Source organism: Rhipicephalus microplus, unplaced genomic scaffold (genome assembly GCF_043290135.1).
Source record: "Rhipicephalus microplus isolate Deutch F79 unplaced genomic scaffold, USDA_Rmic scaffold_38, whole genome shotgun sequence".
NCBI classification, from domain to species: Eukaryota; Metazoa; Arthropoda; class Arachnida; order Ixodida; family Ixodidae; genus Rhipicephalus; species Rhipicephalus microplus.
The window spans coordinates 3,710,001-3,736,648 of NW_027464611.1; the positions used below are offsets into that span (position 1 = coordinate 3,710,001).

The window sequence follows — 26,648 nt, forward strand, 5'->3', positions numbered from 1 at the left end:
AAAGCTAGTCTTTAGGTATACACATCTTTCCCTAAATTCATTAAGGAGGGTCTCGCACTGAGAGACTTGGTGCTGTTAGGTTGTATACGCGAGCCTATTGGTCAGCTGCCATCTCGTAATAACTTCACGTGGTACGTGACGCCATACAGGCTCATTAAAGAGTGTTCCACACTCACCGCCAAGGCTACAGGTGGCGCTGACTGACAATACTACGTTTAAATTCACAGATAAACCTAATAAAGTGGCCGAGGGAATAGCCGCCGTGCTAGCTCAGTGGTAGAACATTTATCGCGTTATTCAAAGGTTGTAGGCTCGATTCCCGCTCACGGCAAGTTATTGGTTCCCACCCTTTTCTTTCTTCTCAATTACATTATATTGGTTTAATTAGCTTCCCATATACATTCTTTTGCATAATTTTCTGTTAGAACTCAATAATGTTGTGTCAAAACACGGAAGAACGAGCCCTTAGGTATACACTTCTTTCCCTTATACATATATATAGGTAAAACTAACACCATGAAAAATTTCAGACAGAATTACTAAGTACCACAACAGATACATTTCAAAAAAAAAACAAACGAGCACCTTCCATCAAATATAAAAGAGTAGGAAAGAGGCAAAAGAAATAAATATAATAAATAACACAAATATGGCTGGCTACAAGAAAAGAAGTACAGCTTAACTTTTTTCTTCACGCTGTTTTATTATTCTTCTAAAAGTTCACGAATATAGCTGTTTTGTGGTGTAGATAAGGTATTTGATATGATGATGTTTGCTTATCATAGGTTGTTCCAAATAAAGGCAATCGAAAACGATCAAAGCATCGGTGGGAGTATGGCTTGCGTAGTCATGCTTCATATAAGTGCTAACGGTGTTTCTTAATTCATTATTGACATATAAGCTGTGTTTAGGATTGTATAATTGCTAGAGAGTTAGTTTCTGAAGCTTGGAATGGTTTCTAAAGCTTGTAAAAATGGAAAAGGTTGTTCTCTAGGCTGCAGGTTTCCTATTATCGTACAAACCTTTCTTGTATAACAAACAATCTGTCTAGATTGGTTTTTGAAGTACGCCAAATGAAAGTACAGCAATATAAGTAGGAATTACCTAAAAAACAAAATAGCTGAAGCTTCAACCAATTTTGGAACTAGGCACCTAAATTTGTTTAAAACAGAAAGTGATCGAGACTTATTGGCATGTTCTTTATTATTTTGATGTGCCCAACTGAGGTGCTCATTAAAATATACACCCGGAAACTAAAGAAGAGGACTGGTTGGATTTCATTTTTTAATCAAAAAAAAATCTTGTAATCTTCTAACTTGTTCTTGCTGCTTCTAAATAAGATAAATTCAGTTTATCTAACATCAAATTGCAGTTGGTTCTAATATAGCTATTAACAAAGTGAGACCAGGCAATCATTCGCTTTCTTCGCCAGATCTTTTAAACAGCGGCAAGAGAAGAACAAGCCTGTATCGTATGCTTGCATAACGGTAGAAGAAACCACTGGCACGTGAACGATATCATTTATATCAACATTAATGATTGATTGATTTGTGGGGTTTAACGTCCCAAAACCACTATATGATTATGAGAGACGCCGTAGTGGAGGGCTCCGGAAATTTTTATATCAACATTAAATATTAGAGGTACCAGCATAGAACCATGAGGCACATCTAGAGTTATTGTTCTAATTGCTATATATCGCCGTGAACACATGTATATTGTAATCTGTCTGTTAACTAGCTACAAAATAACACAAAAGCCATACCTATACTGCCATAATGAGGAATGTTTTAAACAAAATATTATGCTTAATCAAGCCGAATGCATTTCAAAAATCTAAAAATAATTGCAGGGTGAATTACTTGCACTCTATATTTTTAGCGATTTGATCTCTTACGCCAAATATTTCCATTTATGTAGACTTTTTCGCTCGAAAGCAAAATTGCTCACCGACAAGTATTTTATGAACATCTAGAAACTTGGTTATCCTTGTTTTTATTACGTTTTGTAACGCTTTCTAGAATAAGAGTAACACAAATATCGGGTGGGAAATATTCAAATCACTGATAGAGTCTCCTTTGTGTAACACTGTTACCCTCGCAGTTTTCATAGCTGCTGGGAAGTTGGTTTTAACTTGGGCTCCCTTAAAATTATGTTGTGAAGGTGCAGCAAGTAAATTGGCAACGAAGTTTATTGACATAACTTTAATTTCATCGTTCCTGGCACCAATATTTTGTTTAGCCTAATAAGAAAAGAGTAGATCTCCAGTTCACTACATGGCTATAGAAATAGAGGATTCTTACAACATGAAGTTATGTATGTTTCAACGACTAATCACTTGGCGGAAGATAAATATGTACCTGAAGTTAAAAAGTATAAATTGAATCTATCTAACAAAGCATCTTTACCTCATGAGACACCATAAGGCACCAATGTACTAGAAATGCAATTCTGTTCTTGACCAAATAGGGAACGTAATGAGTTCCGAACCTTTTTTGGGGTCATCGGAAACAGCAAGGAATCTGTTTTTAAAATATTCAGCCCGAACTTTTTTGAGGTCAGAGTTTAACTTGCTTCTCACATCTTTATACTCGTGAAGAAGCGCTAAATTTTAGGTTAATAAACTGATGGTGCATGATATCTCGGGCCTAATTTTCTCCGACGTAACTCTTTTCTTACCCATAGTTTATTACTTTTTTGTGTATTTAGGCATAAAGTTTAGGGAAAGCTTCCACGTAGCAACACTTGACGTGTAGCAGGAATCTGTCGTATGAGAAGCTTGGGTTTTCTTCCTTAACGTTTGTCCAGTCGAAAAGCTCGGTCATTGAGTGAAAAGCAGAGAGTGATGGTTCATCAAACCTCTGATAAGGAACAGGAGCAGTTCAACGTATTTTGGAGCAGGAATATTCAGCAAATGAGTAGGTGGTCACCCAAATTGCTCGCGAAAATTCCAGAAGTAACGTCACTTTTATCAAATCTGGTAGCACAAAGATCAATCAAAGTTTCACCTAACCCTGTAATTCTAGTTGGCGAATATATTAGATTTCCACAGGAGTATGATTCGATCAAGTTAAATTATTGATCTCATGTGTAGTGTTTCTCAATATATTGTTATTAAAATCACCACCAACAACATTAGGCGACATTTTTGAAGAGATGTATCCAAACAGGAAAGTACTATATTCAAATAAGGGTTTAGTATCTTATGAAGGGGGCCGGTAAACCCAAGCAGTAACTGTTCTTACGCTCTTCACAACAACGGATTCATAACTTGTGGTAACACGCAAAAATACACCCAGCACATCATAAGTAATGCCATCGTTTATATACAAAGAGCTTCCTCCACCTCTACAATTTGATCTATAGACACCTTCTGATCTATAACCCGAAAAGTGCACAACATCCTGATCATTCTGAAACTAAGTTTCCGTAAATGCAATGAAGTTAAAATTGTAGTCAAGCGACTAAAATATCGATCAATTTTTAGTGGTTTGTTCTTCAAGCTTCTTATATTTACGTGGAAAACAGGCATGCTATAATGTTCACGGCTCACGTTATGTACTGAAGAATTTTACGAAGAAACATCGTGATGCACAATCTTGCTGTAGTCAGCCATCGAAGCAAAAATGCCATAAAAGGAGAGCAATAAAGCGGCGCAGGTATATGCGTTCAAGCGATTTTATCAAGATCTGCTTCGCATTCGGTGCACCACGCACGCTGGCCAGAAGCTTTATCTACGAATTGTTTCGCATCCTTCTGCCTCACTTAATCGAAGTTCATTTCTCGGGCCTTTGCCCTCGTCATCCAGAGAATTTTTTTAAGAGGATAGTTCATCTTAGGGACCTTCGACGCAAAAATTTTGGTATATCTGTCTGTCTGTCTGTCTGTCTGTCTGTCTGTCTGTCTGCCTGTCTGTCTGTATAATTGTCTGTTTGTCCGCTTTTAACGATACCTCAAACGGTGGACTTCATCCGGAGCGCCCACCAATATTGCTCAAGCTTTAGCGTTCACACTTGGGTGATTGTCAAAGAAAGAGCAATTATTGCACATAACTGAGGCACCATACCAACACGTCAATAGTCTGTGCGTGCGTCTTATTACTAGGTAGGCCATGCATAAGTAATTAGAAGGGCCATAGCGCCTATGAAGCTGCGCTGATTATGCAATGCTTGCACGAAAAGGCAAGTGTTTCTAACGCTTTGCTAAGGCGACACGGTAATGGCGCCTGCGCGTCGCCTTGCGTAATGCACCTTATCACCACCGAGACGGGCGCGCACGCCGCGAGTTTTGTTTCAAAGTAACTGCCAGATAGCGCTCGTGTTTCACGTGTGACGCGACTTGATGTGCTAGTTTGCCTCTGCTGCCTGCTAGAGACACTCTAACGCAGCGCCTCCGGAATGCTATTCACCAATTTTTTTTTACGCTGCCATCGGCCATACCATGCTGAATGCGCCGGTTGTCGTTCGATTTTTTTTTGCGCAGAACATCAAATAAACGTTTTTTTTTTCAGTCTCTTCAGGCGCAAGACAATCGTTTTTAGATGACATTTGCAGTGTAACATGCCGTTATGGGGCCTATTTTTTATTTCTGCGGCGTCACATTGTCTCTCAATTCAACCGCAAGTTTAGCATCTCTAAGTTTAGTTCTCTCGGACAACCACTTATCACGTAAAGTGAAACGAGCTATAATAGAGTGGGATTGTTTCAAGGCTATGCTGGCGGTCTGTGTAACGCCTTAAGGTCAGTGCGGTTAAGCGCAAGAAAGCGAAGTTTATTAGCCAGTTGACGACTCCTTCAAGCAAATTCTCTTTATCCACAACCGCCATACTCTGTATTTCTAAATTATGTCGTCTACTGTATTGTTTGAGAGCAGTCACTTGTTTTTTTTTAATTTGGAAACTTGCTGCACAATGTTAGTCAATTCCACAATTTCAACTTTCTCTTTAAGGCTTACGATTTCAGCGGATTGCTTTTTCATTTCTGCAAGCCCCATGTCGTACTGTTCCGATTGGTGCTCAATCGAGTGATCCAGTTTGTCAAGAGTTTACTTGACATAAAAAAGGGCATCAACCCTGCTCTCGATGATTAATAACGGAGCCAACTTTTTCTTAATTTTAATGAGCACTTTTTGGGTGTTTTTTTTTATCTCTCAAGCCACCCTTCTCTCCAGACTGATTGCTACGAGCATCTGAGACGACGCATGTCTGGCACTTCCATGTTTTTTTTTATCATGTCATCGTTAGACTTGAAGGCAGCTTTCGTTAAACCCGAGCGTGAACCTAAATGATAACCGTAGTTACACTCGGAGCACGTTCGACACAAGGCATAGTCTACAAAAGCCTCACTTCAAACCAAACGAAAGTCAGGCATGTCTGTTTACCTGGCACAGGGGTTAAAACAAACTACAGCTCAGAATGTACAATAGATGCATCAGCGTTGGTGGCAATACGTTTATTGTAGTCAGTGAACAGAGAAATAAAAAAACAACCTGCAAAAGCAGAAGTTAACAATTTCAGAAGATGCAGACGTCTTTTTCGTGGCCACCACCGCTGAACAAATGTCCGTCGATAGGACTTCCACCGTCTTTTCACTTGTCCAGGGGTGACGTAGGAACGGTGCGCGTTGAAATCGTGGTCGATAATGGCTCCTAGGTAGATGCTACAGCAGGCAGTTGGCTTTCTTGAGTCTGGCTGATTTCCTGACGAGGAGAATTTGCAAAAGCAGGTGGTAACGATCACTCAAGATTGAAACGTCTTTTCCGTTGCCAACACCGCTAAGCAGTCTGGCCGTCTACAAGATTTCCGCCGTGTTTAAACTCTTCCAGGGGATTACGTAGGAACTGTGGGCATGAAAATTGTGGTCGATAATTGCTCCTATCTAGAAGCCACACCAGGCAGTTGGCATTCTGGAGTCTGGATAATTTTCTAACAAGCAGTATTTGTAAAAGCAGAGGGTAACGATCACTTAAGATTCAGACGTCTTCGTTACTACCACCACTCAGCAAATATAGCAGCGACAATCTGTAACAGCGATCATTGTTCCTACCTAGCTATAAGCCCACATAGTTTACTATGACTGATTGCCATAACAAATGTTGTGTCGACGTTTGGAGTTTGCAATATGACTAATCTATGTGCGCAGCTTTACAACGAAAACGGGAGTGACAGCGAGCTTTCTGTGGAGCTCACCGAGTGTTCAGCGACATCACTTGTACCAAATGTTACGGCTACCTCTGGCAAGGTGAGTCCATGAGTCATCTCGCACTTCCTCTCATGTCATTTTACTTATTCAAAAGGAACAGAAACTAAGGTATGGTGACATAAAAATTAGACGTGTAGACATGCAATCAACATGAAGCCATTTGCCATGTCGGTTATAACGCCTTATATGGCTCTACGGTGGCGTAGACTTTCAACTTTTATGTTCTGTTGTTTTGTTCACTGGCGACCTAAATCTAGCCGTATCGGCTCCCTCATCTTCTACTCCAGTCGCAGAAAATATACAATGTGTACGGGCCTTCAGCTGCCTACACTGTCAGCCGTGAGAAAACTTGGTACCCACACCATATATAGCAGTTCTTGTCAAGTAGTGGCCCTTGAACATTATGATGAAAACTTTGGGTGCATGCTGAGGTTGGGATAGGGTCTAAGACAGAATGATGGTAGGTGGCTCCTGTGCTAGTGTTTATTACATAACCAGAAGAAATGTAGCTGCATATGAGCAGAAGAGGTTCCAGTACTGTGATAGAAGCTTAACTATCTAACATATCTCAATTCCAGAAAAAATAACTTATGAGAAGCTAACCTATGGGCTGTGGCATACTTTTCTTCTTCTTCTGGCACGACACACTTTGGACATAAACTAGTAGTGGGTAGTCTGCTGAGGAGAAAAAAAGAAGAAGTTGGAACAATGGCGGAGACGCATTAATAAACCGCGCTGTGTTTTCAGAACCGCGTTTCAGAGTGCTATATTTATTGGTGACACGGACTACGAACGCGACCTTCCATGGAGCAGCGTGAGCATCTCGACAGCCTCAGCCCTGGTACCGCTGCCACTGCACCCGGCCATGTACCCACTTTGGGTGTTGTTGGAGGTACTGCTACCATGACGCTACCACAGCTGTGGCTTGCCGATCCCTCCTCACGGTTCATTCAAGTCGAGAACAAGTTCCGCATTCATGGCATCACGTCAGAAAATCGCAAGCATGAGCTCCTCGTTCAAGTGTTGCTGCCAGAGGCAATGGCCGAAATACGCGACATCCTCGTGGGCCCGCCTGGTGACACTCCATATACGACAGTCAAACAGGCTCTTCTTCATTGACTCGTTCCGCCTAAGCATCGGCGCATTCAGCAGTTTCTGTGCAACGAAGAGCTCGGGGACCACCGTCCCACACAGTTTCTACGTCACCTGCAGCACCTGCTTGGAAACCAGCCGGACGGCTCGGAAACATCCATACTACGTGAGTTGTTTCTACAGCGTCTTCCACCTACCATGAGAATGGCTCTTGTCCCAGCTCAGGATAAGCCGTTGTCGGAGCTGGCAGAAATGGCCAATGACATGATTGACGTTGCTCCGGCATTCATAAACGCTGCCCACACCTCTCCAATTTCCGAAGCAGATTCCCTTCGAGAAACGGTAAAAGATCTCGCAGCTGAAGTCGCCAACTTGCGTCTGCAATTGCTGAGCATTCGCAACTTAAATGACCAGCCTCGTCCACATCGACCATCTCTCACGTCGGCTGCTCCGCAACGGCCCCTCCACCTGCCCGAGCACTGCTTTTCGCCGCAGATTACATGCTATTATCACCGCCGTTTTCGTGCCGAGGCTCGCAAATGTGTGCCACCTTGCTCTTGGCACACAGGAAACGCTCCGGTCGATCGTCAATAACAGCGGCGGGAGATCAATGCCAAGCATCAAGCCACCTCTTCCACATCACCGACAAAACCACAGGTCTGCGCTTGCTGGTGGACACTGGAGCAGACGTCAGAATAATTCCAGCGTCCAAAACTGACCGGTGTCCAAAACTGACCTTCGCTAAAAGTCACCTTCTTTACATGCGATCAATTCTTCGGTCATCGCAACTTACGGACAGAAGTCTCTGACCCTTGATCTCGGTCTTAAGAGGAAACTGCAGTGGTTATTTTGGATAGCAGACGTACGCTACGCAATCTTAGGCGCTGATTTCTTGAGGCATTTTCATCTGCTCGTGGATATGAACCGCTGTCGCCTGGTGGATAGCTATACCGGCTTATCGGTCACTGGTTTTCTGTCACACGCTACGGCCCTAAACCCCACTTTCGTGAAACCGCCCGCGTCACCATGTACAGGTCTGTTCAACGAGTTTCCGGAAATAACAACGCAGTCTCACATGAATCAGATCCCCAAGCACACTGCGATCCACTGCATCGTTCCCACAGGCCCACCGGTTCATTGCCGCTCTCGCAGACTTGGCCCTGATAAACTTTGAATTGCTCGCAACGAGTTTGAGCATATAATACAGTTGCAAATCATTCGTCCGTCATCAAGCTCATGGTCGTCGGCGCTACACATGGTTTCCAAGAAGAACAATGACTGGTGACCCTGTGGTGATTATCGAGCTCTCAATGCAGTCACCATTCCAGATCGATATCCGTTACCCAGTATTCAAGACTGTACTGCTTTTTTAACCGGCACAACTGTATACTCGAAGATTGATCTTGTGAAACCTTATCACCAGATCCCCGTTGAGCCTTCTGAAATCCTCAAAACTGCAATAATTACACCATTTGGGCTCTGTGAGTATTTAAGAATGCCGTTCGGTTTCGGAAACTCAGCTCAGACATTTCAGCGTTTTATAGACGAAGTCACAACGGGCTTGCCGTTTTGTTTCGCCTATATCGACGATCTTTTCGTTGCCAGCAAGGACGTTGAAACGCCCAAGGCACATCTACGTCAGCTTTTCACTCGACTGCGTGATTACGACCTTGTCATCAATGTAGAAAAGTGTCATTTTGGAGTCTCGGAGATAGCATTCCTCGGACATCATATCACTAAAGATGGCATCACTCCTCTACCTGACAAGGTTCAAGCTATCCTCAAGTACCCGTCTCCCACGTCCATACGCAGTCTACGACGTTTTCTCGGACTCGTCAATTTTTATCGCCGCTTCATCCCTACAGGCTCTACACTGCTGCAGCCTCTGGAAGCACTACTCCCGACTTCGCAAGCCGAGTCAGCCGCACTTCCCTGGGACACGGTTGCGGATCAAGCTTTTGCCGCCGTTAAGACCAAGCTCGCCCAGGCCACCCTACTCCAACACCCTTCACCAACTGCTCCCACTAGCCCCATGGTGGACGCTTCTTCAGAAGCAGTTGGGGCCGCTCTTCATCAATGGTCAATGGTGCATGGGCTCGAATTTCCTTCTTTTCCCGCAAGTTACGCGACACTGAGTGCCGATATAGTACTTTCGGACGGGAGCTCCTCGCGGCCTACCTTGCGGTGAAGCATTTCAGGTACTTCCTTGAAGGGCGACAATTTGCCATTCTTACCGTCCACAAGCCCCTTCTTTCGGCTTTACGTTCCTGCAGTGCCACGCACACTCCTAGAGAACTTCGACACCTTGATTTCATTGCCAAATTCGCCACAGACATACGCTATGTAAAAGGCAGCTTTAACAGCGCAGCGGACGCTCTCAGTCGTATTACCATCAATGCCACGACAGGCACCACCGACTTTTCATTTTCCTCGCTCGCGGAGGCACAGGCATTAGACGATGAGCTTCCACGACTCCAATCCTCTACTTCCCTCCTACTAGAACAAGTCAACTTTCCCGACAACGACGTTACGCTCTGGTGCGATGTATCACACAGCTGTACTCGTATCTATGTTCCTTCACAGCTTCGTCGTGCTGTTTTTGACACCCTCCACTCCATCTGCCATCCAGGTGTAAGAGCTACGCAACATCTGGTCGCTGAACGCTATGTCTGGCCGCGCATACGCGCTAACATTCGTGACTGGGTTCGCACTTGCAGAGCATGTCAGCGTATCAAGGTGAAAGGGCACACCAAGCCTCCATGGGGAAAATTCTCTCTCCCTCATGTACGTTTGGAAAGCATTCATTTGGACATTGTCGGGCCATTACTTCCATGTCGGGGAAATACGTATTTGCTTACGTGTATTTACAGGTACACTAGGTGGCCTGAAGCAGCTCCAATGCCTGACATCACGGCAGAAAGAGTTGCTCGTACCTTTCTTGCTACCTGGATTAGCCGTTTTGGTGTACCATTGAGGGTGACTACTGATCGGGGCAGACAGTTTGAGCCAGCGCTTTTCACCTCTGTCTCATCTCTACTGGGTTGTGCGCGTATTCGCACAACTGCGTATCATCCAGCATCAAATGGCTTAGTGGAGAGACTTCACCGTCTTCTAAAAACAGCACTCGCCTCGCATCCTCACGCCAAAGATTGGGTATCACACCTCCCCATCGTGCTTCTCAGCCTGCGTTTAACACTTCGGCCAGCCATGGTTTATGGCTGCACACTCCGTTTGCCTGGTGACCTCGTCAGCCCCGTTAAAACGCAGAGTTTTTCGAATCCATCTTCTTTCGTCCAGCGTCTGCGGACCTTTATGCAAAACTTGCGCATCACCAACTTCAGCTCACACTAAGAACGACGTTTTTCTGCCGGCAAACCTACAGACATCTTCACACGTTTTTGTTCATGTCGATGCGTCTTGCCGTGCTCTTCAGCCTCGCTATGACGGTCCTTTCTCAGTCATCAAGCGTTCTGAGCATCATTTTACAATCCTGCGTAATGGGCATGAAGACACAATCAGCATTGAAAGAATCAAGCCGGCACCCATTCTGACAAGCTCCGTCTGATCATTTTTTTTTCTTCAAGTGCCCACGGCCACTTGTCTGGAGGAAGGGCCTATCTGTGGCATACTTCTCTTCTTCTTCTGGCACGACACACTTGGGACATAAGCGAGTAGTGGGTAGTCTGCTGAGGCGAAAAAAAGAAGTAGTTGGAACAATGGCGGAGATGCATTAATAAACCGCGCTGTGTTTTCGGAACCGCGTTTCAGAGTGCTATAGGACTTCTGGCGTGTGGTAATAGCCTAAAGCGGTGCTGCGACAGTCCTTCAGGAAGCGTCATACGGTAACGCAAAAGAGTAGTACTATTTTAAACAGTCTGTTGTGACGTTTTAACATGAGAGAGTCCTCACAGCCATTGTACCCTCAAGCATAGTACTCGTATTATCATCGCGAAGCCGATGAAGGTGCCCTTCGGACTTGTTCTTTTCGCCTTCACACGGTAGACATCAAGGCCGGGGTACCTCACTTTGAAGTAATCATCTGGTACCAATGTGCAACTGCGTAGGCTCTTTGTCTGCCTACTTACCTACCTTATTGCTGGTGTTCAACATTACTTAACGGTGATCGAGGCTGAACGTTGCGTAACCGCACGACTAACTCGTGTCTTTTTTTTTCTCTGTCGTTGTCAGAGTTATTTCTTCTGCATCACGAAGGATTAGATTAAGAGTCAAGAAATAGTTTTGTCCCAACGATCGCTGCACCAAGTAGGGCTGAATAGACCAGGAGGTGCTCGCTGAGGCGTTCGTCTTCCCTGCACACCGCTACTGACCACTCACCTGTCGTCATGCTCACCTGCAATAAGCAATAGCCACAAATATTCACTTTTGCCCACACATATAACTAACTTCAGTACTCTCTTTTACAAACAGAGCGATAACTTCCACATGCTATTGTTCTGTTGTTGTCTACAAAAGGCCGAACGTGAGATCTCTTTCAACAATACAAAGGGCTTTGCGCATTTATTCAACATAAATGCGCAAAATGATGACGATGGTGCCACAAACAGCGAATTTCTTCTATGGAAATTGTGTATCTACAAGAAAAAATAAGAAGCGAAAGTGATATCCGCTAGTGTTGTTCTGGACACGCAAAGCTAATCGCTTATCGCGGGATTCGGGCGCTTTACACCTCCCGTGCTTCTTGCACAAGCTTCCTTCGAAGTTACAATGGATAAAGAGAGTGCGAATGTCGACTCGATCAATTTCGCAGCCGCATTTACGGAGAGGCGTGCTGCTCACACAACCAGAAGTAAGAATCGCGACAGCTGATCGCACTCATCCTGCTTATACTTGGTGCTATTTGTTTCGTGCGTCTTTCTGTTTCGGTAGCGCACTTCAAGTGTCGAGCTGGACGTGCGCTTGTTCATGCTGTCCTTTGTGTGCTCATTTCGTTCGTGATTTCAGCTTGAGGTGCGTGCCGCAAGTTTCAAGCTGTTTGACATTCATCACGTGACATTTGAATTTGTTGCTATAGCATTCACTACTTTGTCTTTCCAGCGGAACAGTGTACAATAAACGCTCAGCTACCTCTGTGAAGACGCGTTCTACTTTTGTCTTATAGCGATTCCTAAAAAAGTCACAACTTTGTCGCGAAGGCACATATAATAATGCGATAACAACGAATTGGAATGTCACGCGAAGAACGGCAAGCAGATCGAAACGTGCCCGTTCACACACAAATGACACACAAAACGTACCCGAAGGTACCGGTGAACGTGATTAGGTCCGAGTTCTTTGCTTGTTAGAAAGTGATCTCTTTTCGCCAACGGAGGCTGTGCAGTGAATGCACTGACATTTGTGTGCCCGGTAACTACAACAGAATCATTTCGGTGAAATTCTAAGGTGTACGATTCTCACATCACAAGATAAGCGCGCGTCACCGTGTCGTGACGATCTGGCGATGCGCGCTCATTGCGCCTTCTCGTTAGTAATGCTGAAAACACGACAGTTCTCTACAGATCGCTATTGGTAAGTGGTGGATATAAATTGCTAGCAGTTTCAAAGTTGGAGGGCCTCGCCACAGTGGTCAAGTGGCTGAGGTAACTGGCCGCTCACGCGCAGGTCGTGGGATGGAATCCGGGTTGCGGCGGCTGCAGTTTTGATGGAAGCCAAAATGCTGTAGGCCCGTGTGCCAAGATTTGGATGCACGTTAAAAAAGCCCAGGTGGTCGAAATTTCCGGAACCCTCCACTACGGCGCCTGTCATAATCATATATTGGTTCTGGGACGTTAAACATTACATATGAATCTATCAGATTAATGTTGGAGGATGTGCTCCATCGTGACTGAGTGGCTCAAGTTACTCACTCAGAATTAGGGAAACAAACGTTTGACTCCACGCACCGAAGTTTCTTTTTCTGGCATATCTTTCTTTATTGTGTTTTCTAGTTTTGCAAATTAAACCCAACTTCTTTATATGTACATGATCATCGTCGTCATCATCATCATCATTATGTGTTTATCATGCATCCTTATTGTTCTCGTGTATTCTTGGTTCATCGTAGCTGTCGGCTGCCGGGCCCTTGAGCCAAAAAAATAGTCATGCAAACCAAGACCTCATAATCTATATAAGTGCGTTTAAATGTACGGCAAATGGCAGCGGACACCGACCCTGTCGCCGGCGGCGAATTTCAGCCGAGGGTGTTAATATAATCGCTGTCCCAATAAAAAAAAAAGATAAGCCATACTTTTGTTTCCAAGCCCGTGCCAATGCTCCCATTCTAAGTCACCCTTCGTTCGGGTTCACTCAGGGGAGTGGAGTACCCTCTAGTTTAGGGAGGGTTCGTTGTGCAAAGACAGCTAATAGAATGCCTCGATTTGCGTGTGCCTCTATTTCGATGGTGAGGACACCTTTCGAAAGTTTGCGTACTTCCTGGTTGCCATAGGGGTTTAAATGTGTCGGGTGGGTCCCAGACACTAGCGCGGAAACGGTGCTGTAAGCACGGGGTCATTGGCGTATTGGGATCCACTATTTTGCTGCTGCGAGCCACTGTCTACTAGCTAACACGCAAAAGACCAGCGGATGTTTCATTTCCCTTGTAAGAACGAGCGAAGAAAAAATTGGGATACACAAGTGAAATATGGTGGTTGGCATTCGACCGATAGCGCCAACATGTGTGAGCGCAGTTGTTGACTTGCCCAGCACGTGGCTATGCATTTTATAATCGCCGGCAGTTAGCACGCTGTTTAAAAAAAAACATTTGTTTGTGTTGTGATAGCTGTATCGGATAATCACAGCGTGAAGCTGCTTTTACACAGAGGATGGTAAGCTTTGCGTTGAGCCGTGTGGAGGGAATAGATGCATCGGATAACTTGCCGATAGCCTTATACATATAAGATTGGTCAATATAAGGTAAATATAGCTCTCAGTAAATAGGCATAATGAAAAAACTAAATAGTAACGAATAGAAATCTATAGTGCGTGACACCCATTTATACCAAATAAGCTGTCGTATGAAAGCAGGTTGCGCTTTAAAGAGTCTAATTAACTGAGCAAAACGCAGCCTAATTAAGTTTGGGCAAGCCAATTTAACGCTAGTTGGTACCAATTTGTACTGATATACTAGGTTCAGGATAGGTTGGGTCCGAAGTGGGATTCGGCAAGGTTAGTAAAAATAATGTCGGAACACGCTAATCAAGTACAAGATTATATGTGATAGCAAAGAGGTAGATCAGCCCCGATTATAGGCTATGTTTTTTTAGAATAAACATAATAAATAAATCCGGCTTAGCTAATTCTGAACAAGTTAAAAATGCATGAATTAAGAATAACTAGCTGTTTGGGTGATTGCTTAAGGTCGCATTAAGCCAATTGGAATAAATTAGATTAGGCTCAACTACAAAAATGCAACCCTGACTTCTCAATATAAAAAAAATGAGATTTCCTAGTAGGTTGGATGACACCATATGGCCGCAATAAAAAAAATTGGGAATTACACCGAATTAGGCTAATTTTTATTAAGCTTGTTACAAAAAAGTGAATTTGGTGGGCATATAAGAAACTTTCTGTAGCGATAGTTCTGTTCTGTCCTCAATTTATCTTCCTCGATGGTGCACGTCTTTACGTATTTCAGTTATTTGAAGGGAGTTTGCATTGTCTAGCCTGTTGGATGACAAAGACGGTCACGTTATGCCCATTCGCACTAATCCAGATGAAGCTAATCGAAATTATGCCAATCTTGATGAAATATTTTCTAAGTTGAAATTACCAAGCCATATGAGTGACTGAGCATAGGTCAATAGTCATTAGGCGAAATAACCTAGCCCAAATGAAGCTAATCCAAACTAATGTAATCCTTAACTAGGCATTCCGAGGTAATTCAGTTCGTATCGTAAATTCAATGTAAGAGTATGGCCACAAAACAGTGCGGATTAAGCCGGAATAGGTTATTTCGCATTTGGTTAACCACAAATAAGCAAACTTAAAGTGACATTTTCTTGCCTAACAGATGTGTGAGGATGGCTGCGTTAGGCCTGCCTGAAATAAAGCAGATTTTAGTTTGAGTAAGTTTAAAAATATATTTTGACTGAGTTTAGATTGCCTAGCCAGTTGGATGACTGAGTATGACAACCGTAGGCCAGTGTAGATGAAGTCCATTTAGGCTAATGCACATTCAGCGGAACATGAGCAAGAGAATTTGGAGTAAGTTGAGCTTGCCTCGCTTGTTGGATTCCGGTGCATTGTTACGTTCAGCTGATCCGGAGTAAGTCAGATTATCGTAATTATATTAGGCTAATCTTGAGCAAGACTCTTCTCTGTAAGTTGCAATTATCCAGCTATTTGGAGGACTGAGCACCGTCGCAATTGGGCAATAGAAATTAGGCCGGATGAATTTGGCTTTAATGACGCCAGATTATGGCCTATATGACATTTATAAAAAAAGCTTCGGAGATATGTCATTTTTTATCGTATTCTTATTCGCTTATTGTGCCACGTAAATTTTGATACTCAACAGGTTAATGCAACTGCTATTGGAGCTCCATGGGCGGGTCACATACGTCATGACCTACACCACATGCATCACATTTTTTGTTGTTATGACCAGTCATGTTTCTCATCCTATGCTGGTATCACGCCCTGCCACTTTTGGCATACATAAAGTAATCGAAGTGGCCATTCGAACATTATGACTGCGTCATGTCTCATGGCACACATGACATGCATGACATGATTTTCATGTTATGATGAGTCGTTCATGTTAGCCCTATGTTTACATTACGGCATGCCAGTTTTACCACACATCTGGTTTATAAAGCGGCCGTGGGAGCTACATCACCAGATCATGTACGTCGTAACCTGCACGACAGGCGTGACAAAGTTTTCGTGTTATGATCAGTCATGTATATTTTCCCCATGATCTTACCATTCTATATTGTCGCAGTGCAACGCGAACAAAAGATGACAGCAGCTTACGGCAGTGAAAAGAGCGTGTTCAGGATCAGCTGTACAGCAAGACGCCGTTTATCGTTCTTTTTCATATACACACATGTCACTTGCCGCTTCTTACAGGAGCATCGCCCCAATGCTGATTCAGACCACCGTAATTTCTTTACCGTGCAGTCAGTCGCTCAAATACGGCTTCATACGCACTACATGCACAAGTTCAGGCTCATGCTGGCGACGCGTCGGGCAGGGGGGACTGTCAGAGACGACCTCGTAGGTGACGTTACTTAGCTGGCGCGATACTCGGTATGGCCCGAAATATCGCATCAGCAGCTTATCGAACACCCGACGTTTTCGTACGGGTGTCCAAACCCACACTTAGTCACCAATTTTGTGCGTGATTGTTCTGTGGCGAGCATTGTAGCGGCCTGCGTCGTTGTCTTGTCGCTGGCGGATCCGTAAGCGAGCGAGCTGCCTAGCTTCTTCCGCGCGTTCAGTGAATACGTCAGCGCCTGTGTCGGTATTGTCCCATTCATGTGGCAACATCGCATCCAGCATTGTCCGTACCTCCCGTCCGTGAACCAAGCTTAATGGAGTAATGCGAGTCTTTTCTTGTTTCGACGCATTATATGCGAACATGATATAGGGTAAACTTTTGTCCCAATTCTTATGTTGGACATCCAAGTACATCGACAGCATGTCTTCAATCTTCTTGTTGAGGCGCTCTGTTAGTCAATTTGTTTGCGGGTGGTACGCAGTGGTCTTACGGCAAGTCGTTCCGCTAAGCACTGGGACGTGGTCTAAAAGAGCTGCCATAAATGCTGTTCCGCGGCCTGTTATCACGATAGTCGGGGCATCATGGCGTAGCACAATATTTTCTATAAAAAATCTCGCCACTTCTGCTGCGGTTCTCCTTTGGATAGCTTTCGTTTTGGCATACCTGGTCTGGTAGTCTGTTGCGACTATAACCCAGCGATTCCCTGCAGTAGAAGTAGGAAGGGGTCCCAAAATATACATTCCTATCTGGTCTAAATGTGGACGTGGAACCTAAACTGGTTGCAGCTGACTGGCGGGTCCCTGTGGAGGTGACTTGCGTCACTGGCAATCGAGGCAAGTGTGAATGTGGTGCTTGACAACTGTTGTGAGTCGTGGCCATTAGTATCCTTGCTGTACTCTTGGCAATGTGCGAATGTAGCCTAAATGGCCAGACGTCAGCTCGTTGTGGCATGCTTGAAGCACTTCACTACGATGGGGTGCAGGAATAGTGAGCAAATATGGAGCTCCGATGGATGAAAAGTTTCTTTTGTAGAGAACGCCATTGCGTAAGCAAAACGACGATAATGCTCTTGCAAAGACTCTGGGGGCCCTCGAAGAACGTCCGTCCACGTATTTAATCTAATCAAGCAATTCAGTGTCACCTTGTTTTTGTTGGGCAATCGTGGACGTGTCGAGAACACCAAGAAAGGTTATATCGTCGTCGTCAGAAAGAGAGGCTTACTGTACTGGTGATCGAGACAGGCAGTCGGCTTCCGTATGTCGCTTCCCAGACTTGTGTACGACCGTCATGTCGAACTCTTGCAACTTCACACTCCACCGCGCTAATCGGCCGGTTGGATCTTTTAAATTAGTCAACCAACAGAGCGAATGATGGTCACTAATAACATTGAAGGGGCGGCCATACAAATATTGCCGAAATTTCATAACTGCGCGGACCACGGTGAGACATTCTTTCTTAGTTGTTGAATAATTGGCCTCAGCGCGTGTTAGCGTCCTGCTTGCGTAGGTGATCACTCGTTCCGTGTCTTCTTGCAACTGCACAAGCACAGCTCCGATGCCTACATTGCTTGCGTCGAAGTGGGCAAGCACTGGAGGTGCTTGAAGGCATTGGCGGAGGTCATTAAATGCTGCTTGCTGTTCGTCGTTCCACTCAAAGGTGGCGTCGTCTCTAGTGAGGTGAGTTAACAGCGACGCAAGCCGTGCGAAATCGGTGATAAACCGGCGATAGTAGGTGCATAGGCCCCAAAAGCGCCTGACAGCTTTCTTATCGGAAGGTACTGGGAACTGTGCGACGGCCACAAGTTTTTCGGGATCAGCCCGAGCGCCAGTGCAGCTGACGACATGACCAAGAAACAGCAGTTCTTCAAAACAAAAGTGGCATTTCCCTGGTTTCAATGTGAGGCCCGCGGAGCGTATGGCTCGTAAAACAACTTCTAGCCTTTTGAGATGCTCGTTAAAAGTGGGAAAAACACTATCGACGTCGTCTAGATAAACTAAACAGGTCTTTCATTTTAACCCTGAAAGTACAGTGTACATGAACCTTTTAAAAGTAGTGGGCGCTGAGCACAGACCGAAGGGCAGAACTTTAAATTTATATAAACCATCCGGCTTCACAAAAGCGGTTTTTTCCCGATCTCTTGGGTCTACCTCAATCTGCCAATATCCGCTTCTGAGGTCCATTGAAGAAAAGTAGCGAGCGTTTGGAAATCCATCGAGGGAGTTATCAATACGTGGAAGTGGAGACACATCTTTCTTAGTCACATTATTCAGCTTCCTGTAGTCCACGCAAAAACGCAGGGTACCGTCCTTTTTCTTAACTAGTACTTCAGACAATGCCCACGGGCTCTGTGATGGCTGAATCACATCATCTTCAAGCATTTTAGCGCCTTGTTGGTGTATCACTTCACGTGGCTTTGGAGCCACACGATAACGATTCTGGTGAATAGGCCTTGCTGCGTCGTGCACACTAAACGAAGTCTCACCCTAAAGGGTGTAAATTAGGTTGTCGCCAGACGAGCACCCTTCGCTCCCTATTGGGTGTTCAAAAAAGGGTGCTGAGAAAGGGTGCAGAGCTCAGCACCCTTAAAAAGGATGCAGAGCTAAAATTTTAAAGGGTGCAACGAGTGCACCCTTTAAAAAGTTCTGTGATGTCATAACACCCTTTCAAAAGGGAGCCGGAAGGGTGGTCCACATCGACGTACCAGTGGGCTAAATCTAGGGTTGATGCTGGAGATAGCTAACAATGCAGATTGCTGTATACCCTGTAGACCATGCTGAGTGACATACCACATACGGTTTGTTAGAACTTTAACACATGTACTAAGTCATCCATTCCACCCTGAACACGTGCACCATGCACGCGGCTGGCCCAACACAGAGTGCCTTCCCCAGGCGCTTATGAAACTAGCACTGAAACACAGTGACAGCTCTAGGTAGGGCTTTTGCATCATCGTCTTTTAATGAAGCTGCAGTGACTTGCCTCATTAGGTTGGCTGCAGTGTTTTGCTTTCTCTATGTGTAGACAAATAGGGAATCCAGCACTGTTATTCAGAAGTGCTGCAATTATGCCTTAACCTGTGCAGGTGCTGCTCCTCGGGTTTTTGTTTTTTGCTGCACTGGATAGAACAAGCTGCACTTACTGCACTTCTTAAGAACAGTGTCGAATTTTAGATACGCTTGTACTGTTGCAAGAGCAAAGTTGGGTTCACGACAAAGAAAGTTCGATTTGGCGGAGCCACCGCTCTCCAGTAGTCAACAAAGTGGAGGCCCCACTTACAGCTGTCTGTACGTTTGTGTATTAGTTACCAAAGTGCCCTTGAGAAGCGCTCAGCAGAGTGCCGGATGCATGGTGCCATCTTCAAGGTGGAAGTAGACATTATATAAATATATACTTTAAAGTAAGCTATATTGAATAAATAAGTGTGTTTCCATAATCATGAAATTGATCTCAGAGTTCGTATATGGCCTGTGCTACCCATTTTTGGTCCAGAATGATTGTAATTTATTCGAGGCCCCTTCCTGCAAACATGCATGCACAATTTATTGATGCTTGGTCACCATACAGTTATGCATGCCTCCAAATGAAAAAGTCATAAGTTTCGAATACTAGTGATTATTTCAAAAGCCATATACTCACCTTAAAAGACACACAGATAATATGCACTAAATACAAAACCTTACCACATGGCGCTCTTTTAAATTATGTGTAGCAGACGTGAGCTTTTATGAATGTGAGAATGCAAGATATTAGGCCCCAACAAAAATTTATGACAAATAAATAACATGATGCACATAGTCACTATTTTATTGTGCGTAGCATACAACCCAAAAAGATTGACGATAGTAAACATGAGCTATGACCTACTGCATCGATTGTAATGGTGAGATCTGTGTGAGTGAGGATCAACCTTCTGTTTTTCAAACCTTTTTCTTATGGGTAGACATCTTTTTTGTGACGAGACTTCTTTTTAACTTTTAAAATTCTCACTTCCCTTCTTGCATAGTAGGTAACAAATAAATATTTAGAACAACAAAATATAAGTTAGAGGCACCAGAAGTTCAAAGGTGCCCATTGAGCCCACACAATTGAAAAAGAAAATGGATGGGAAAGTAGGTTTGTGGTAAAACATGTGGGCTTATATAACATGCTTTGGTCATCATGCTAAAAGCCTTGACTACAAACTTGCTCAAGGCTTATTTACAGCTCTCTCTTTATATATGTGTGTGTATTTCTAAACTGGTGCATTACAAAATCAAAAATCTTCACAAGGAAATGCAAGTGGTGTTGAAATAATATAATGTGATCATTCAAACACTTGCACAATTCATCTTCAGCTGCCCAGGCGACTTTGGTTCCTTTTACAGAAGTGTGGTCAGGGCGCTCCTCCTGTACAGCACATCCGCACCCGGAAGCCTAAAATAATGACAGAAGTAATCACCAACAGTTTCACAAGACAGACTGTCTAAGATACAATATGCTTTGTCAAGCTGGAGTGTTCTTAGTTCTGTGTGAGTATAAGTCAGTATCGAAATCCGCTTTGTTTTCAACGGAAAACATGCTTCTTGGAGGTCCCCCAGGCAAAAAGCTGTGCAAACAACTTGACAGTATCTAGGGGCCTACAGAGGGTATCACGTACAACAGATTTCACATACAAAAACAAACAGCATAGTAGCAAGGAAATATATATGCAAGAAACATCTGAGCAATGATTCAGCATAATGCACACGTGAAACATGAGTTAGGTTTGGGTAAAAAAGCTATTCATCAAGTACATGCTCACACCACATTTGAACAAACCGAATAAGACACTGAAGTTAATTAGTGTTTTTAAAGAATTGTAAAGTGTCAATAAGCATTATTCTAGTCTAGCTCTACAATAGTGTGTCATGTATGTAGTACTAGCATTTGCATGTTAGGTATGCTGTAGTCATTTATATATTCAGTTTTCCTAATACCTAAAACTTAGTGTGTTGCAGTCGAGCTGTTCATGTTCAATAAATAATTGTTATGGTTGAATTTAGGTTACAAAATTGATGCTTAAAATTCGGCAGACTCCACATACTTTGGGAATCGATGTTATGCGAAACATGCGGATGCAAGGTGAATGTATTAAAATTTTTGTATTGAGCGATCTTATGAAGTGGAGCTCAATATATTTTCAAATTGTCGCACACACATACTTTGAACAGCCGCATATGTTTCATTTGTTATGGGGAGATGTTACACCCATGACAACATTGGCATTTATTTGCAGTTTCGTAACGATGCCAACAGAAACATGGATACTAGCCACACTAGAAGTGGTAGGCTGATGTGAAGCATTGGTGTTTGCGCTGGCACTCGCGAGTATGGTAGCCCTCAACACTGCTACACAAATACTTCACAGGATGGTGCCTGACTACAATTGACTTTGATTCTACCTCACGGCTGCATGATAGGAGTGCATATGTAATAGCTAAAAAATTTGATAGCCAGTACTGCAACGACAGTTGATGTTACACAAACATTAAAGACTATTAGAAAAGTATAACCGAGGCCGGGCATGGCTCTGTGGTAGAATACTTAAATGCCAAGCAGAATACTAGGTTTAGGTTCCTGTTTGGACACTTGACTTTATTTTTTGCATTCATTTGGTCAATGCTGCCTATGTCAGCTTTTTAACATGATAGCGCTGAAGAGCTCGTGTCACAGAAAACCTGCCGCTGGTGTCTGCCCCGTTGGTTGCGAGCGAAAAATCGTCTGTGCATCTGTGACCAAAAATCAAGTTACCTAGTTTCCAGAAACTCAAAGAATTCCTACTTGTGACCTAATCGGGCTTTTGTTTTGCAGCAATTAGCACATCTCCAAGTCACCCCACTAGACACTCAACACAGGGCTTAACACACGGAAGTCCTATGACATCGGCCCAAAAGTTAACTTTTGATGTACAGCGCTATTCCTCTTCCCCATTTTATGAATAACACAATGCCACGATAATTGTACCCTGGTATTTTTAGTGGGCTATATCACACAAAAAATACAAGAATTATGTCAAAAGAATGGCATCAAATTTCACCTACATGTCATCGAAATACAGACACAGGCTACTAGTCTTATTTTTAATGCTAAGAGCATTTTAAGGTAAACGCATTGAAGATAGCTGGTGGCCTTTTTCACTATCTAGGTATCGAAATTCTGCCATGTCACTCATAGTTTACCGATATTGCAAGCTCAAGAAATGTGTGACTCTGAAGGCATCAACACAGCGTTTTGCCAGATCTTCTAAGAAGGTAGTCCTTAAAATTGCTAATGTTTCCATTTTATTGCTATAAGTTTCGTGCCTCGCATTCAAATGAACCTCCATCCTACTTTTTCTGCATTCGTGCGCTCACTAACTGCCTACCTTGTCTTGTCCAGTGTTCGTTGACACAAATGGGCCTACTTAAACTAAAACGAAAGGCCACTGTAGACAGACGCAAGTTTTTTTTGTCTTACTCAGAACATTTCATTTGTGACATCAGGCATAATGTCACAACTTTTTTTAAAACTAGGCTGTTTGTTTCTACTCTGTCTGTAGTGTCAATATCATCACGAGTAAAGGTTTTTCCATCATCGCACAAAAGTTTCGGACAGCGTCAAAAAAAGTTTTCATCTGGGACGCCTTTGATATCAGATAGTTCAACCTTGAATACAGTGTAAATTCTTCAATTTTCATCTGAAGTTGCTTATTTTTCCCTGGAAGTTTTTTGTGCCTGTTTCAAGGTGCGACAGGCTCTTCGTGCAAAACCTTTATTTCTAAAGAGAGCGCGTTGACACTGTCACCACCTTCGTTCCACACTACTTGAAGGACCAAAGTTCAGCATCAATTTTGTGCTTGAAATCCTCAGCCTACCATGACAAAAAATTCACAGGAAACATTAGTACGCTTGCTTGGCAGGAGTGCATACAGTAATACTAACACAATAATGCAAGAAATAAGTGTCTCACCTGTGCAAAAATGATTTTGGCAAGCACTGTGAAGACCACACACACTGCTGCCAAACTGAGGGGAATAGGGAGAGCACTTCATAGAAGTAGGCAGCGTCCAGTAGCTTGGTGAGGCACAGCGCATGAGCAGGGTGAACAGAGCTGATGCTTGGAACAATGGTTCAGAGTTTGCTAGTGCTTGGGCTCCTTGACCTTGTCAGGAACTTTCCTTGAGCTGCCTCACTCACATGAAATGACAGACCGTGCCGAAGAATTTCTGCACCGGTGCAAAAAAGTATTTTGGTGAGGTTTGTCTAGACTGCATGCGTTACTTGCCAAGTTGCAGTGAATGGCTAGAAACGCATGGCCAACATATATTTAGTGGCACGCCACTGAGAAATACAAAAAGGGCATGCTGCAGTAAAAATAGAACGAAAAACATGCTGTTGCGAAGCTTTTCATGTCGAAGTCATACATGTGAATTTTCATTCACCTTTATAGCTCTCTCATGCACGAAGATGAAGTTAGAAGTCTTAGACGAAGACATCTTTTTTAGCTGTATCGACTGCGCCTAATTAAGAGATAAGCATGCGTGAGTAATGCTGTTGCCTGACATGAATAAATTTTGTTCTCGAAGCTGACCAAATATATGCACGAGTGCATCTTTAGAGACACATTTGCATTTCTGTAGTTATGATACCCATGTGATGTGTTTCTTAGGTAAATGCCATGCAATTGCACCATATGAATGTTTTATTACGTAAAATCACAATATCACTGCATATACATGTCAGTATGCGCGTATGCATCCACTGCAGATACAGCATAAAATTAAAGGAATACTGACACATGAATTTTTACCAAGGTAGTGGAGGGCTCCAGATATTTCGACCACCTGGGGCTCTCTAACGTGAACTCAAATCTGAGAACACAGGCCTACAGCATTTTCACTTCCATCGAAAAAACAGCCACCAAAGCTGGAATATCATCCTGCGACATTCGGGTCGGAAATCGAGTACCTTAGCGACAAGACCACTGCGACAGGAGTTCAATCTCCCTGTTCCCCCGTGTAGGGTGGCAGACCTGCTTTGCTGGTCTGGCTAACCTCCCTGCCCTTCCTTCTCTACCATTTCTTCTCATGAGTTTAACGAATGAAGCTTCCTTCAAATGGCTAACATTCGGACGTTTATAATTTGCCTCAAATTGAGTTCACTAAATGAATATTGTGTGCTGCTTTATAGTGATCATTGATCTAAATTGTTCTGGTTGGCTAAAAAGGCACTACTCCTCACTTCTCATCAAACAGCACAAGCTGTCTAATGACCATAGGGGGGAAAATTGGAAACGCTAAGACAAAACATCAATCTTGAACCACATGCCATCACAATAAAGCAGGCAATCTTCTGCAATAATGACCGGCAACCAGAATCTCAGACACTACAGATAGCTACACAACGTAATGGTTTCCCAACAAGACGTAAAGGCTGCAGAATCACATTGTGCCTAACCTGCTTCTTTATGATAACGATGAGGCCACAACGTTATTGGCCTCTGTATGCTGATAACAATATACCTCGCAAATTATGTCACAATAACATTCAATACGGCGTCATGAATCTTGCATCCTACCATGTGGTCTAAGTACCAACAAGGTGGTTTTAGTGACGTCGGTGCAAGCCAAGAACAATCACTTGGTGAACATTATTTTTGATATTATTCAAATGGTCTGATGCGTACATCTTCAAAAAATGACAGTTTAGATTTGTTCATTCTTAGATAATTACAATGTCTAAGTTTGCAGGTTAGCTTCAACATATGCACGCCTTAGGCACGTATACTGTGATGTATAACCTTATTGTGTTTTGAGCAATAAATTAGGTATTCATACACTGCACATACGACAGGTCACTTGTAAATCTGCTGGAAGGACAGAAAAAATTTATGATATCAGATAACGCGTTACACTTGTATTCGAAAGTGTAAATGGAAGTAATGGTAGAACTTCGTTTTAGAATGTCTGTAGACGTAAGTATTCGGCAAAGTTTTAACTCCAAAGCGGGCTGCAGCGCCCACAATTCTTAAGCAGCAGAACAATGCAATGATAGGTGAACAGGGGGGATCAAGGGATCAAGCAGTACCACCAAAATTGCACTCGAACGAGTGAACTACTGCTCAACCTAGTGCTTGCACAGCTAAGGTACGGCTATTCGGCCACTCATAGACAAAATGTATTGACCCAGGCGTAATTGCACGCTTTGAGAACCGCACCTACAGCACTCTGTGTCAAGTTTACGACACCTAATTAAGCTGAATATCATGGTAATTTAATATTATACGTGCCCGGTGGATGCAAACACAATTGGTAACACAGGAAAACACATCTACCCTATAGTAGTCACACACATTTATTGATCATGTAGCTGTTCAAAAGAGACGCGTAACATATAAAACTTTCTTCAGATACTTCTTTGGCACAGAAAAAGAACAAGGCCGCGTGAATACCAACGCGGACACCACGTCATTCTTCGGCATTCTTCTAAATTAAATACGCAAAGATCTAATTCAACGCGAATCACCGGAATACTCCAACGCACGTGACACACAGACAACGCTTACGGCTTCCCGGCGCAGTCGCCGAACGGCGTCCGACGGCATTGCAAAAATATAGGATTCACAGCGTGGAGAGCATAGCCCACCGAATCACAGCCGCGCAGCGCACATTGCTTTAACCCTCTCCCCACGGAAAAAATTCGTCCGCGCGTAACGTCCCTGAGCTTAGACTTGAGCCTGATGAAATCATACACGCGAACAGGCTCGCTACGTTAATAAAATCTCACTTATCGTCTACTAGCAAGGAAAACTTTAGCTCACAACGTTATTATACTATAGTGCTCCCGGTTTTAACCGCGGGAGGAGCCGATGACGCGAGCGGAAGCACAGTAGCCTGGATAGAGCGCGCCGCGGCCGTGGCTGCAGGGAGAAGCAAAAAACAAATCGTCGACAGCAGAAATATCCACCTACCTTTTTATATTGACGAGCGCACGACGGTACGAAGCAGCCGGTTTTCTCTTGAGTATAGTGCATCTTCGTAACAAGCAGCACCAACACAACACGAAAGACAGCGCAAGCACACTTTGAACAACATAAAAAATCGACTTTAAACGCTCGGCACCCGGCCGTTGTGGCCTCCAGGA

The 26,648-nt window shown here is 43.7% G+C and overlaps 1 protein-coding gene across 4 annotated transcripts in view; it reads left to right on the forward strand.

The window, feature by feature from the left end:
- LOC142786893 (atlastin-3-like) overlaps positions 1–26,648 on the forward strand; it is a 238,491-nt gene that overhangs the window by 168,976 nt on the left and 42,867 nt on the right. For 3 of the 4 annotated variants that reach the window (XM_075884591.1, XM_075884590.1, XM_075884592.1), the window contains exon 11: positions 6,141–6,239. The exons of the other annotated variant lie outside the window; for it this stretch is intronic. In XM_075884591.1, coding sequence (XP_075740706.1) covers positions 6,141–6,239 — 99 coding nt within the window. The remainder of the gene's footprint in view (positions 1–6,140; positions 6,240–26,648) is intronic. 4 annotated transcript variants of the gene reach the window in all.